The sequence below is a fragment of the Hemicordylus capensis genome, chromosome 2, assembly GCF_027244095.1.
Source record: "Hemicordylus capensis ecotype Gifberg chromosome 2, rHemCap1.1.pri, whole genome shotgun sequence".
In the NCBI taxonomy this organism is placed as follows: Eukaryota; Metazoa; Chordata; class Lepidosauria; order Squamata; family Cordylidae; genus Hemicordylus; species Hemicordylus capensis.
In genome coordinates, this window is record NC_069658.1 from 175,732,149 (window position 1) to 175,746,280 (window position 14,132).

Sequence of the window (14,132 nt, forward strand, 5' to 3'; positions counted from 1 at the left end):
AGGCAGCTCAGCTGTTCACTAACATTTGTTGATGTCTTGGCTTGAGTATGAGAATTAAAAACTGAGGTGCATAAGGAGAGCCCTTATTGCTGTTTGCACAGCAGGAAGTGGTATAAAGATCCCTTTGCCCGTATTTCAACTTGACTGAGGTGTGTGTGGGGGGGGGGGTCTTTAGGATCAGAGGCTGGATGGGAAACCTTTAGTAGCTAAATTTGGCCCATGGGTGTCCAGCTGTTTGTCACTACCATATGATACAGTTTTGGGGACTGTCCCTCAAATAAGCCAGGGTGGTATAGTGGAGAGCCAGCGTGGTATAGTGGTTAGAGTGCTGGACTAGGACCGGGGGAGACCCGAGTTCAAATCCCTATTCAGCCATGTTACTTGCTGGGTGACTCTGGGCTAGTCACTTCTCTCTCAGCCTAACCTACTTCACAGGGTTGTTGTGAGGAGAAACCTAAGTATGTCGTAAACCGCTCTGGGCTCTTTGGAGGAAGAACGGGATATAAAATGTAGAAATATAAATAAATAATAAATAAATAAGAATAGAGGTAAGGATGAATTTGAAACTTGCTTCCCTATCACTTGCACACATTTTTCTTCAACACTTGAGCTTTATACCATTTGGAGCTGCTATTGCCAGCCATAACTTGTTATTCCGCACCACATCCAATGTATTGTACCACAGCCCAGCTGCTCTGCTAAAGCCTTTAACAATCAGCTGCTTGAAGCAGGAATACAAAATCTTTCTGTAACTATGAAAATGACTTCAGTGTTAGAACACTTTTATAATTAATAGTAATAATGTGTTGTATAGCACTTTAGTGTGCCCTAAGTGTTTGACCTATATTATCTTGCTCTGTAATCCTTACAATATTCCCTAAGTGAGGGTAAGTCAGAATACTAATTAAGTTCCTTACTCCAGAATTTTAATATGTGGGTTCTATACATAGTGGAATTTCATGTTGCCCCCCCCCCCCTTTTAACATGTACATAGGAAACTGCCATATACTAAGTCAGACCATTGGTCTATCTAGCTCAGTATTGTCTTCACAGACTGGCAGCAGCTTCTCCAAGGTTGCAGGCAGGAATCTCTCTCAGCCCTATCTTGGAGATGCTGCCAGGGAGAGGACTTGGAGCCTTCTGCTCTTCCCAGAGCGGCTCCATCCCCTGAGGGGGATCTCTTACAGTGCTCACACATCAAGTCTCCCATTCATAATCAACCAGGGCAGATCCTGCTTAGCTAAGGGGATCAGTCATGCTTGCTACCATAAGATCAGCTATATCCCACTCTTCCTTCAAGGATCCCAGAGCAGTGCACATGGTTATGTTTATCCTTGGAGTAAGAGGCTAAAGCAGACCAGAAGTCTATCTAGCATACTGCAACTTACAAACGAGGAAGTCAACTTACATGCAAACCAGTTGCGTTCAAAAAGCTCATTTGTAAGTAGGAAGTTCATAACATGGCATGCATATAGTTCCCATAAGAGATGACTTGTTTGCGTGTGCAGGTTGGCATTTATAAGTTGGGGACTTTAATTCGTGTAATATGTTATGGAGTGGCGTTTATAAGTCATGGAGCGCTGCCCTGTACAAAGAAAGGCAAAATATAAGGACAAGACCCTATTGCCCCCCAGCCTCACCTCAGGTTGGAACTTAAGCCTCCTAACTGACCTATCAGCCCTTTCAAGCTACTTCCCAGAGAGGCTCCGCCCCACTGCCAACCTCTCTCTGATTGGAAGAGGGGGATTGGTTGAGGCCTTGTGGATTGGTTGAAAGTGGGCTCAGATTTTCATTGACAGGCCCCTCCCAAAGACCTCTGACCATTCCTGAGGGAACTGGGGGAGGGGTGGAACCTCTCCTCAGGGCAGAATCTAGTTCATTTGGCTAAGAATTCATTCCTGAGAGGAAGGAGGTAAGCCATGATGGTTCTTTCATACAGCCAGACAATAATGAGCTCAGACACCATGTTCAAAGCCTTTGGAGTCCACTCCTTAGGCATATTCCCCACAGGGTGTTCACACAGAATATATTTCATTTCTATTATCAAATTATTGATATATTTCTTAGTATGCCTCTGCAGTCTTCATTAAGTCACATTTTTAAAAATGAAAACATAACTTCATACTATAACAAGAAGAAAAATACTATCTCCTCAACTCCTCCATTTCCTTGCAGTACAGAGAGACAATGCTTCTTTTAATCCCCTCACCCTATATCCCACCATAACAATAACCAGGCTTTTTAAAAGAGAAATGGTATGGGGGTAGGGAAAAGACAAAACAAATTGTTTTAATGAGATTATTATAGGCTAATGATATTAATAAAATCCTGTCCTAATCCTTTAATGATAGGCTGAGAGTGAGTAACTTGCCTGAGGCCATGCAGTAAGGCTTAATGTTGACCACTCAATATCTTCCTCTCCTCCAAACCCAATTGTTTCTCCAGTAAACTACATTGGCCCTCATAGTGGATTTTATTTTATTTTTTTCTCTAGCTTGCTGCTCTGCCAGGCCACTCAATGTCAAGGATGGAGGGCAAATCTTTCTTTCTTTCTTTCACTTACTGAGTGCAGTAATGCCCCCCACCAGGAGTGCATAGCACCCATTCATGTCTATGGGAAAAAAATAAATGGGTGTACTCAGGGCACTGGAATAGAGTTAAATTTGTTCACTTGAATTTTTCTGTGGTAGTTTTCTGCATTGTGTTCACCTTTCTCCTTTATAATAATTCATTCTTTATTAATAATAATATGCAATCAGTTTGAGATAAGAGTGGTTGTGTAGCTAACTAACTTATTTTGTTGTGTAGAAATGTTTAGTTCATTCATGGGGTTTTACTTCCATGTAAAAGCCTAAGCCTTGTACTTGCTGAGCTTCAGCATGCATATTAATATGCTAAATATAATGAATACATATTGGAGCTACTGAACTGTGGTCAATTAGTTCAGGATAAAAGTTATAATTGGTTTTGAATTATGTATACTTAACCAGATTTGTGTGTTAGTATTATATTATAGAGATTATGCCCTTTCCTTTAGACTCCGAGTTCAAAACAACTATGTAACCAAAATTAAAAAGGAACAATTTGTCCTGAAGTTTCTCTCTCTCTCTCTCTCTCTCTCTCATGCATCTTTAAAGGTCATTATGTCTAATCAGGAATTTCAACTCCAGGACACAGAACAGGATAAAGCAGACAGTCCAAACTTCACAAATTTAGAAAGAAGTGAACTGAGCGATAATCCACCAAGGTAAGATTTTAGAAGTTTTAAAAATGTATGTTTGAATGTTAGAATTGTTGGTTATGTCTACATAAAAATGACTAAAAGCACAATCCTCTATTTAGAAGGAAACAATTTGGGAGTAGTTAAATGGGACTACTTCCATGCAAGTATGCAGAGGGTTCCTTGCAGCCCTAATTTAACCATCTTAACAAATACGGTATGAGGAAGTTGCATATGGGTATTAAGGCTAGAAAAATGCATAAAGAAAACTCTTGAGGGAGACTGATTTTTCAGCACAAACATTTACTGGAAGTGATTTATTCCTTGCCCTGATGGAACCATGACGTTTTGCTGGGATTGTGTTTTTGCTTCAGTCAGGTTATACACACAAACTGTGCTGTGCACACTAGGGCTCAGTCATTACACTCCCTGAATAGTGTTGAGCCTAACCTATCTTCTAGGTTTGTTGTGAAAATAAAATGAGATAATGCTCTTTATGCCGCCTTGAGCTCCTTACAAGAAGGGTCACCTACAGATGTGAATGAAAGTGAGAATCAGGCTCAGATTGCAAGCTGTGCATTGTAGGTTAAATGAAATGAAAACAGCACTAGGCATTTTGTTGACTGGGTGGCATAAGAACCTGGTATTTCCACCTTCCTTTTTGCTAGAGTAAGGAAAAGCTTTACTTTTAAAAGGAGGGAAACAGTGTTCTGTGCAATGCCTTTTCTCACAATGCCACAAATCTATCTTTCAATTTAACAAAAAACCCAAACATCTGATAATGGAGGAAGGACAGATCTTTTGAACTTAAACTAAATTCTAAATAAAGATCAGTTTTTAAATGCCTTGCAGTAAATAGAAGGTCCATTTTACCATATACCACAGGCAATCCACTGTATTGTGTCAGCAGCAATATTGGTACTTGTTTCTGCAACATATATTTTCTTCTACTGTGGGAACATGTGACAATGCCAGGTTAACTAAAGGTGTGCATACATCCATATCCATTAGCAATGGTAGGAAACGTGTTTGTTGAATTCCTACCCAGCCATACACAGACCATGACATTTTGTAGCAAATTGTAAATAACTAGAAAGTTATCTTTTTTTTAAATACAAAAAAGATAGATTTTAAAAGCAGCTTTTTAAATTGAGAAATGCTCTGATATGCTGTTTGAGTCTAAAGCAAAATATGAAGGAATGTAAAATACTGCTTTTGCATTTTGTTAAAATCTAGGAAAGAATCTCCCAGCACATCTCTTCTTAATTCAAATGCAAATAGAGGAGAGTCAGACAGGAAATTCTCAAATTATTTTACAGCCCTTGATTCAACTATTGAAAATCTGCAGGAAAGAACCCAGCAACTAATTGATAAGATTAACGAGAACCGGAAGAAAGATCATGCTCTCATGAACAATTTCAGAGAGAGCCTTTTGATGAAGGTAAACATATTTTGGGATAATGGAGTAAAGGAATTCTGAAAGGAGAAATATGATTTATCTCACGTTTAGAATTGAATGAAAAATATTTCCTAGTACACACAAATGGTACCAGCCAGCCTGTACTTAATCATAGGTTATACATGATGAACACTAATGTCCTGGGAAAAATACCAACTCTATCCCCTTATCAGTCTTTCCCCATTTTTCATTCTGAAAATCTCCTGCATCCCCACATGGCCCCAATTTGCTTCTTCCCATGCTCCCTAACTGCACATCTTCTGATCAGTATGTCATAATCTTCTGTTCCCTTGCCTCTACTCACCATAGTTTCACCAACACTGATTCTCCATCCTTCTACACAGACCATGCCAATACGTACAATATACCCACATGATTCTCCCATCTCTCTGTCTCAGCCCTCATATCTACTGCCTTCACATGCCATTCTCCCATCCTTTTCACCCTTCTCCTACCCATATACTTAATCACATGTCACGTGTATTAAGTTGTGTTGTGTTTAAAAATTTACACAGTGTTGCCCTCATATTCCTGACCATATGCTGATGGTCATTGCCTTTTTCTGCAGTTTTGAGGAATTCATTTTTAAGTTGCTTATCAGAAGAAAGTCCATCAGGCAACTCAGCCACTTTTTCTAATACAATATTTAATGTAATATAATAACCGAAGGCCTATTTAACTTTTCACCATGGTTGATCTGTCTGTGCACTTTTGTGTCAATGCCCAGCTTCATCATGTTCTGTTTAACATTTGAAGTTACACATCAGATAAGTTACCTGCCTCACAAATATCAATTTGCAACCACTTCAAAGGACTCTCAAAATGGTTTCTCCCTTCATTTGTAACACCACCAGACCTTCAAAGGATTTGATTGAAAAGATGAAGTTGCTATTAAAGGAGTTCTGGCTTAAGCTACAGTCCAATTCTATGGCAGTGGAAGAGTGCATCTATGAATGGGTTTAGCTCCTCCTATCCACACCGAGACAGGGCCAATAAGCTTTAAGCGGGACTTCACATGCCAGGAAGAGCACCCCCTAGCTCCCCTAGTTCTACCCTATCTTGTTCCAAATAGGTTTGTTCACCTGGTCCTCTCAAAATAAAACCTTTTCTCCTGGCAAAGAATTGCCTCCCCTTCTCTTTCTTTGTGTGTCAGTCAGTTAGGGCAGGGAGGCAGGCAGAGCATGCTCGGCACTTGTTCGTTTGTGTTTTGGGGCTACTCTCCATCTAAGCCATCCAAAAAGCTGCCAGTCATCATGGCTACTGCTGACAATAGCCCCGATGAACAGGGCTTCATGTGTAATGAACCTGCCTCACCCCAACAGTGCAACTCACACAGTGAGGCAGAGACAATGCTGCAGAAGTAGACAGAGTTAAAGGCGGCAGTGTGCCTTCAAATTGGCCCCCCAGTCCAGCTGGGCCTCTCCGTCTTCCCCTCAGGCTCTTCCTCCTCAGGCCCAGGAGGGAGTTGGGACAGCCGTGGGAGCCTCCAAATGCCTCCCTGCCCTGAATTAGCTTCTGCCTCTTGCAGGCAATCTGCCCAATTGCCTGCAGGAGTAAACATGTACCATAAAAAGAGCAAAGGCGCCACTACAAAACAACCAGAGCCTGGGGAGGATAATCCGCATGTGTGAGGTGAGCTGCTGCCCTCTAATTTATGTTGCTGGCTTCTTAAGATGGTAAGAGAGGAGCTGGGAAAGGCAGCGATGGAGTCTGAGGATCGGGAGTCCTCCCTCACTAAGAGGCTCCTAGGTTCCTCAGAGTGGGAAAAGAGCCCACCAAAAGTAATTCAGGCTTCTCTCTCCTCAGAGCCTGCTGGCTAGTGGTCCCTACTCCAATAGGGGGTGGAAGTCAGGGGCATTATACGGAGCAATTCTCTCATTCATCGGAAGGGTCTGATTCCGACTCCACTGATCCTGTGATACTATTCAGAAGGCAGAGGGATACTCCAGCCCCTCTTCTGTCTCCTGTTCTTAGTCCCAAGGCAGCCTCAAAAGGGCTCCCCCACTCACCTTCAACTTTTCCTGGACAAAGGGAGGACAACCATAATTCTGAGATTTCAGTCTCTGATAGAGATGAAGGCGAACTATCACATGAGGATCTGGCCCAGATCCTTCCTCAGCCCCTCATCGCTTATTTGCGCAGGAGGATTCTGGGCTTCTGTTGTGCAAGACACATAGGATTTTAAAATTTAAGCCTAAAAACTTGAGCCTCAGCCTTCCTCTTCCAACTCATCACAGGTGGATGGTGCACGGGAGGTCTTTCTCATACTACAGGGCTTGCTTTAACTATGCCATGCCCCAAACTGTTTCAGGATATTATTCAAGGGGAGTTGAAGACTCCTGCAGAGAGAAAACGTCTCTCAGCTGCTGCCAGTCAGTCAGTCAGTCCTTTATTACGGTCATGGACCAGTGCATAGCTAAAACATACATACTTACATGCTTACATATAAGAAAAGAGACTCAGCATAATAAAATGGACAGATTATAACACAATAGTACCAAGTTAAAATTAGAACAGTTATGGTGAACTCCAAATAGGTCTGACTGAAAACCTTATTAAGCAGAGCACCCTCCATTGCAATCATGAAACAGGAATCACAGGGGAAGGAAAGAAAAGAACAGAACATTATTAAAAACCTGAGCGGATGGTGCAAATGATATGACAATACCTTGCCATTCTGATGATTAAGTTGTCATCAGAACTGGACAATAAGTACTTCAAATAGGTCATCCAAGTGCCCGGGAAAACGTTGCAACAAAGGGGACACTAATCTTAAGCGGATGTCCCTATAAAAGTTACAATAAAGTATGGCATGCGCAATTGTCTCCACTTGACCAGACCCGCAAGGGCAAAGTCGAGCAGAAAAGGGGGTACCTTTAAATCTTCCCTCCATGACAGCAGATGGAAGCGCATTAAGACGGGCAAGTGTCAGAGCACGTCTAAATTTGGGGATGGTAACTAGACTTAGATAGCTAGCTGGTTTAGTGTTGAAGATTTGGTCCCCTAGAAAGATATTCTTAGGCAGAGAAGCGACTTCTTCCTGCATTTCCATGTCCATGATACGTTGTTTAATCTCAATCCTGGCACGATCGTATCCCAATTTTATAATCTCATCCTGACAGAAACCATAGTGAGCCAATTTGTCAGCAATTTGGGTCTGCCACTTAAATCGGAAACAATCAGTCTTAATAAGGGGGGCCAGTCCTACGCAAGAGAAGACAAATTTTAACCAAAATAATATGATAGTCCTCCAATAGCAAGTTTCTAATCTAATCATACCCACCTCTCGTCTAAGCGCAGCATTGGGCATGCATCGGGGGACTAACAATATAGATCTCAGAAATTTAGACTGCAGGGTTTCTAAAGCCGTAAAGTTGCTGACAGGTCCTATTTGGGCTCCGTACAGCACTTGGGAGTAGACTTTAGATACAAACAGTTTAACTGCAGCGGGGATGTAAGAAGCCCCCCTCAGCTGCTGCCAGATGTTTGTACCAGCTTCCTAATTTTATTTTATTTTATTTTTTTATATTTTATATCCCACTCTTCAAGTTGCCCAGAGCGGTGTACTACATACTTAAGTTTCTCTTCACAACAACCCTGTGAAGTAGGTTAGGCTGAGAGAGAAGTGATTGGCCCAGAGTCACCCAGCAATGGAATTATGGAGCCACTTAAGGTGCCCCGGTCAATGCCCCTGTGTCTGCTTTGGTGACAAGCAATCCTTGCAAAGGATGACGAGGACTCCCTAAAGAATCACAAGGACAAGTGATATGATTCCATATTGCTTTGTGCTCTAGCAATGAGGTCTGCTACTACTACTTCTATATTTGCTAGAGCATCAATGCTATGGTGCAAGGAAATTCTGGAGCTACTGCCCCAAGGCAATGCTCACCTCCAGCAGGGTATTAACAAATTGTCCAAAACCGTTGGCTTTGTGGCAGATGCAAGTGCTGACAAGCTCCAGTTCTCCTTAGAGCCTTGGCAGCCAATATTGCTGTTCGCTGTCAGATCTGGCTCAAGAACTGGAATGTGGACCAAACATCCAGGTCTAACCTTGCTACTAACCCCTTCAAAGGGGGAAAGCTTTTTGGTGAAGCTCTTGACTCCATTATAGGGGAGACCAAGGACAAAAAGAAGGCCATGTCAGTACCTTCCAGCCAGGATAACAGGAAGGTTCTCAACCTGCAAACCCATCGTTCTGTTTTCCTTCTAGAATCAGCATCAGACAAGGAAAGTCCACCTGGACCAGATCCATCACTGCCTGCACAGATGGTGAATCAAAAGTCAAAATCTGGGTTAAATTCCAAGAGATTCTAGCTGCAACCCTCTAACCAGTGACTATCTACATTCCATCCACTTGGTGGGGCATCTCCAACATTTCACCCAGGAATAATCACATACTTTAACAGACAATTGGATTGTCCGTAAGGTGTCAGAAGGCTACGAACTGTGCCTAACTCTGGAACCCTTTGGGAGGTTTCTTTCTTCCCCAAAATCCTGGAAGAAAGAAAAGCATATTACAGTATAATCCTTATAAAGCCATAGACCACCTACTCAGATCCAGGCAATACAGCCAGTCCTGGAAAAGGATAAATCCTTAGGAACGTATTCTATTTTCTTTGTGGTTCCAAAGGAAAATGGGGACTGGAGGGCCATTCTGGATTTAAAACACCTCAATCGTTTTATCAAGAAACAAAGGTTCAGAATGGAAACCCTCTGGAACATTTTGGAAGCTCTCTTTCAAGGCAATTTTTTCCACCTCTATCGACCTGACAGAGGCATATCTTCATGTTCTGGTTCACCTCGCAGACAGGAAGTACCTGAGGTTCGCCTACTTGAGCTGTCACTTCCAGTAACAAGCCCTCCATTGGGGTCTAGCTTCAGTGCCACGGGTATTTACCAAAATCAGGGGGGGAATAATGGCACGCTTGCAGATGAGTGGATACGTTTGTACCCCTATTTAGGCGACCCTCTCTTAAACAGATCAGATCTATCCAGATATTATGTATTCATGGGTCTGTCATCAGCTTCTCAAAGATCACATTGAAACAGTGTATGCAACACCTGTGAGCAATAATAGATTCCACTCAGGGGACAGTCTCCCTTCCAAAATCCAAGAGATTGCTCAGGCATTCAATTCTGTGATATTCCAGAAGAAGTCAGATCTTTCACTTCTGGTTCATCATCTGCATCTAATGGTTTCCTGCCTGGATCTGATTCCCTGGGTTCATTTCTACTCCAGGATCCTCCAGTGGTTCCTGTCACCTCAGTAACACCAAATTGCCAACAGATCCAGAATCAGTACTGGTACTGATGGTACCGATCAAATGGTACTGATCCATGTGAAGAGATCACTCTTCTGGTCATGGTCTCTGGCACACCTCCTCAGCTATTCTTTTCTAGAATAGAAACCCATCTAGAATCACCACCATCCAGATCATGACCAATGTGAGTCTGATGGGATAGAGTGTGTTCAGCCGTCAACAGATCACCCTGGGTCTATCGTCCCACCATGAGCATCAATACAATATCAATTGGCTGTTGCTCTGGGTGATCACAATAACTCTCTGGGAATTCTAGCCACTGATCCAGGATGATTATCTCATGACAATGCAGCCACAAAGGTGCATGTAAATCACCAGAGGCAAACACGCTCCAAGTCCCTCATGGAGGAGGCATCAGTGCTTTTGACTTGGTTGGAGCAACACCTGAAGTCACTGTCTTCAGGGGATTCTCAACACCCACATCGACTGGCTAAGTCACCAGTCTGTTGACCAGTCAGAGTGGAGTTTAGCCAAGCAGCATTCTAGAGGATTGTACATAGGTTTGGGATGCCAGATGTGGATCTCTTTGGCAAAACCAAACTCTTTGTCTCCCAGCTTTTGTCTCTGGGAGCAGAAGCCCTGGATGCCCTCTCAGTGCCCTCTGGTCTCCTGTATGCCTTCCCATCCCAGGCCATTCTTAATTAAGCCATCCAGAAAATTAGGGAACATAGTGCAGAGCCCATCCTGGTGGCCCCTGAATGGTCAAAAATGGCCCTGGTTTTCCAACCCGATTCAGCCGTCATTGGAATCTCCATTGGGCCTCTAAAACAATCCTCACCTTCTTTCATCCTCACCAGTCCTTTCATTCAGATCCAGCCTGGTAGCTTCTGATGGCATGGACATTTGAGTGGAAAGCACTGAATTAACAGTACAAGAATAGTGATCTGGACACCATCCTGGCTTCCAGAAAGGACTGTGCAAAGAGAATCTATCAAGCTTCCTGGGAGACTTTTGTGCAATGGTGTATGCAAAAGGGTCAAGATCCTACTTCTGCATCAGTTAGTACTATCTTATCCTGCTTTCTCCAAATGGGTCTAGGTTTTGTGGCCTATTACTCTGAAGAGGCAGGTTGCAGCTATCTCTTCAACTTTAAGTTTACCTTGGCTACCCAGCCACATATCTTATGTTTTGGGGACAAGGGGAATCTCTCATCAAACCACCTCCAGTAAACAGATTTTCTACTTAGGACCTAAACATTGTGATATAGGCCTTAACCAAAGCCTCCTTCGAACCACTTCAATCTAAAGTGGCACTTCAGAAAGGTGTTGTTTCTGGTGACAATAACATCACCCAGAGGAGAGCTGGTCTTGTGGTAGCAAGCATGACTTGTCCCCTTAGCTAAGCTGGGTCCACCCTGGTTACATAGGAATGGGAGACTTGATGTGTGAGCACTGTAAGATATTCCCCTTAGGGGATGGGGCTCTTCTGGGTTCCCTTCCGGCATCTAGGTACCAAGTTCCCTCCCTGGCATCTCCAAGATAGGGCTGAGAGAGATTCCTGCCTGCAACCTTGGAGAAGCCGCTGCCAGTCTGTGTAAACAATAATGAGCTAGATGGACCTATGGTCTCAGTATATGGCAGCTTCCTATGATTTTCAAGACTCTGGCCCTTTCGGTCCATAAGGAACTTTGTTTAGTTTACCCGGACTATATATTGCTGTGCCTGGACCCCACCTTTATTCCAGAAACTAACTCCTTATTCCTTAGGTCCCGAGTTATTTTTGCCCTCTTTTTGTCCCAACAGTATCTGAAAGAGAGATCATGGCATACTTTGGATATCAGGCCATTATAGTGCACTTAAAGCATACGAAGTATTTCAGAACCCCAGAGTCCTTGTTTCCTTTCATGAGGACACCATGGGTTGAAAGGTTTCCTCTACCACTCCATCAAGATGGATCAAGTCTTGTATAGCCTATGGTTATGAGAACACACATAAGAGGGTTCCAGGGGGCATTACTGCACATTCCACTCATAGTATGGCCACTTCAGCCATATTTTCTACCCAGGCACCTCTAATTGTTATATGCAGGGATGCATCTTTGTCTTCTGCCTCCTTTACATCATAAGCTGTAGACCTTAGTTTAGTCTAATGCTTCATTTGGATAGTGTGTCTTGCAGCAAATTGTTAACATCTAGATGTCTTGGGCAAGATCTCCCTCCCTATCTTAATGGGCTTCTGTATGTCTCATTCATGGATGCACTCCTCCACTGCCACAGAATGTAGCATTGGCTCTTACTTGAAGCTTCGTTCTAGGCAGTGGAACAGAGTGCATTCAGCCCACCCTGAGGTTAAAAAAAAAAAAAAAATTAAAAGAGAGGAAAGAAGAGGCACATGCTCGAGTTACTTTCCTTTCCTTCTATCCTGGGTGGTTTTCCTTTTCAGGGATCTCTCCCATTCCAGGGCTTTTCAAAATCTCTGAATTTGTTCCACAGTCCCGTCCCCCGCTTACTACCCCGGTTTGCCTTGTTCTGTTCCTTTGTGTTTCCTGTTAGTTCTTCAGGACATGTTCTTGTTTTACAGTTAGCACCAGAGGCTCCTAAGTTTTCCTGACATGCACGGTCCTGCTCAAAGCTTTTTGGCTCAGAGCAGCAAGGAAGAGCTAAACCCTATCGTGGATGCACTCCATTCCACTGCCTAGAATTAACCTTCAGGTAAGAGCCAGTGCTACATTCTGTGGTCCTGAAGATTGGCTACTGCAACACCTCCGCCTGCACTTGTTTGTGTAAGCTAGTCAGTATATACAGTCAGCAGCAGTTCACCAGCAAAGTAATGGTAAGAGCATGAAATGCAGCAAGTACAATATGTTCACTATAATGTGAATAGCAACGGTACTACTTTTGTGGACTTAGCCTCCAGCGTCCAGCATTTGCTATACTGAGGCTAGGCTACTATAAAAAGCATGAATTGTCTCCTTTGCTAAGCAGGATCCACCCTGCTTGCATTTGAATGGGAAACTACATGTGAGCACTGTAAGATATTCCCCTGAGGGGATGGGGTGGCTGCTCTGGGAAAAGAACCTGCATGCTTGCATGCAGCAGGTTCAAAGTTTCCCCCCTGGCATTTCCAAGATAGGACTGAGAGAGACTCCTGCCTGCAACTTTTGAGAAGCTGCTGCCAGTCTGTGTATACAGTACTGAGCTAGATGGACCAATGTTCTGATTTGGCATATGGCAGTTTTCTGTGTTCCTCCCTTGTTGTAATAGGACTACAGTTGATGTGTGAACATATCCACTTAAAGAGTAATTGTTACTTAATCCTTAGCTATTAATAAGTGGACAAATTTGCTAGTGTTAGGAAGCAAAACAGACAAGATCTTTTGGCTCTGGGCAAGTCCATTGTGAAGGGGTCCTTAGAAATCTCTAGTACACTGTAACTCCTGATGACTATTTTTCTTTCTCCCCCCCGCCAAAAGGTTTCAAGCTTAGCAGAAAAGTTGGAGGAAAGGATGTTTCCAGTTTATGACCATCATAACAAGCTCATTCAAGATAAGCTCCAAGAGCTTTCTGATATAATGGAAAGGATCAGACTGATTGAAGCAGAGCTAAGGCAGGTCTGTCACACTGTGGAGATGTTGTATAAAGACCTGTGTGTTCAGTCTGAGTTATGATTGCAAAGAGAAAAAACAGTAAAGCAGGATGCACTAACATAGATGAGGAAAAACTGAATTAACATTGGTAGCAAACAGGGAACACAAACCATTTGGTGGTGCAGGGTCGGGGGGAATTCAGTTACAATTGGACACCCAAGTCTGTGCAGCTGATATATAGCTTTCTAACAGTGCATTTCTTTTCAAGCATTTTGTTCAGCATTCTTTGCTTGCAAATATGTAAGTTTAGTTATTCCAAAATGAAACTCCAATAAAATCACTAACATTAGTTTGAGCCGCCACAGTTATTTCCTTATAGTTCAAATTACAGCCATTGGCATTCATTCACTGCTACAAGGAGCTTAAAATACATATGATCTAATAAGAACATGATCCTTGGAATATCATCAGCAGGGTCATAGCTATAATTGAACAAGGTGGAGCAAATGTCCCTGGTCCCTGTGGGGAGGGAGAAGGCCCACTGTGTGGCGAAATGTGATACATTATTTGCATAGGAGCAGAGAAAGGACATGCTGCTCTTTTGTTT

The 14,132-nt window shown here is 42.9% G+C and overlaps 1 protein-coding gene across 1 annotated transcript; it reads left to right on the top strand.

Annotated features, from left to right (window-relative positions):
• Positions 1 to 1,757: 1,757 nt before the first annotated feature.
• On the top strand, positions 1,758 to 13,874 carry SYCE2 (synaptonemal complex central element protein 2). The gene is made up of 4 exons (XM_053292111.1): positions 1,758 to 1,912; positions 3,138 to 3,247; positions 4,457 to 4,661; positions 13,412 to 13,874. Exons 2-4 carry the CDS (start codon positions 3,144 to 3,146, stop codon positions 13,604 to 13,606), a joined length of 504 nt encoding a protein of 167 aa, XP_053148086.1. The 5' UTR covers positions 1,758 to 1,912; positions 3,138 to 3,143; the 3' UTR covers positions 13,607 to 13,874.
• Positions 13,875 to 14,132: the final 258 nt, after the last annotated feature.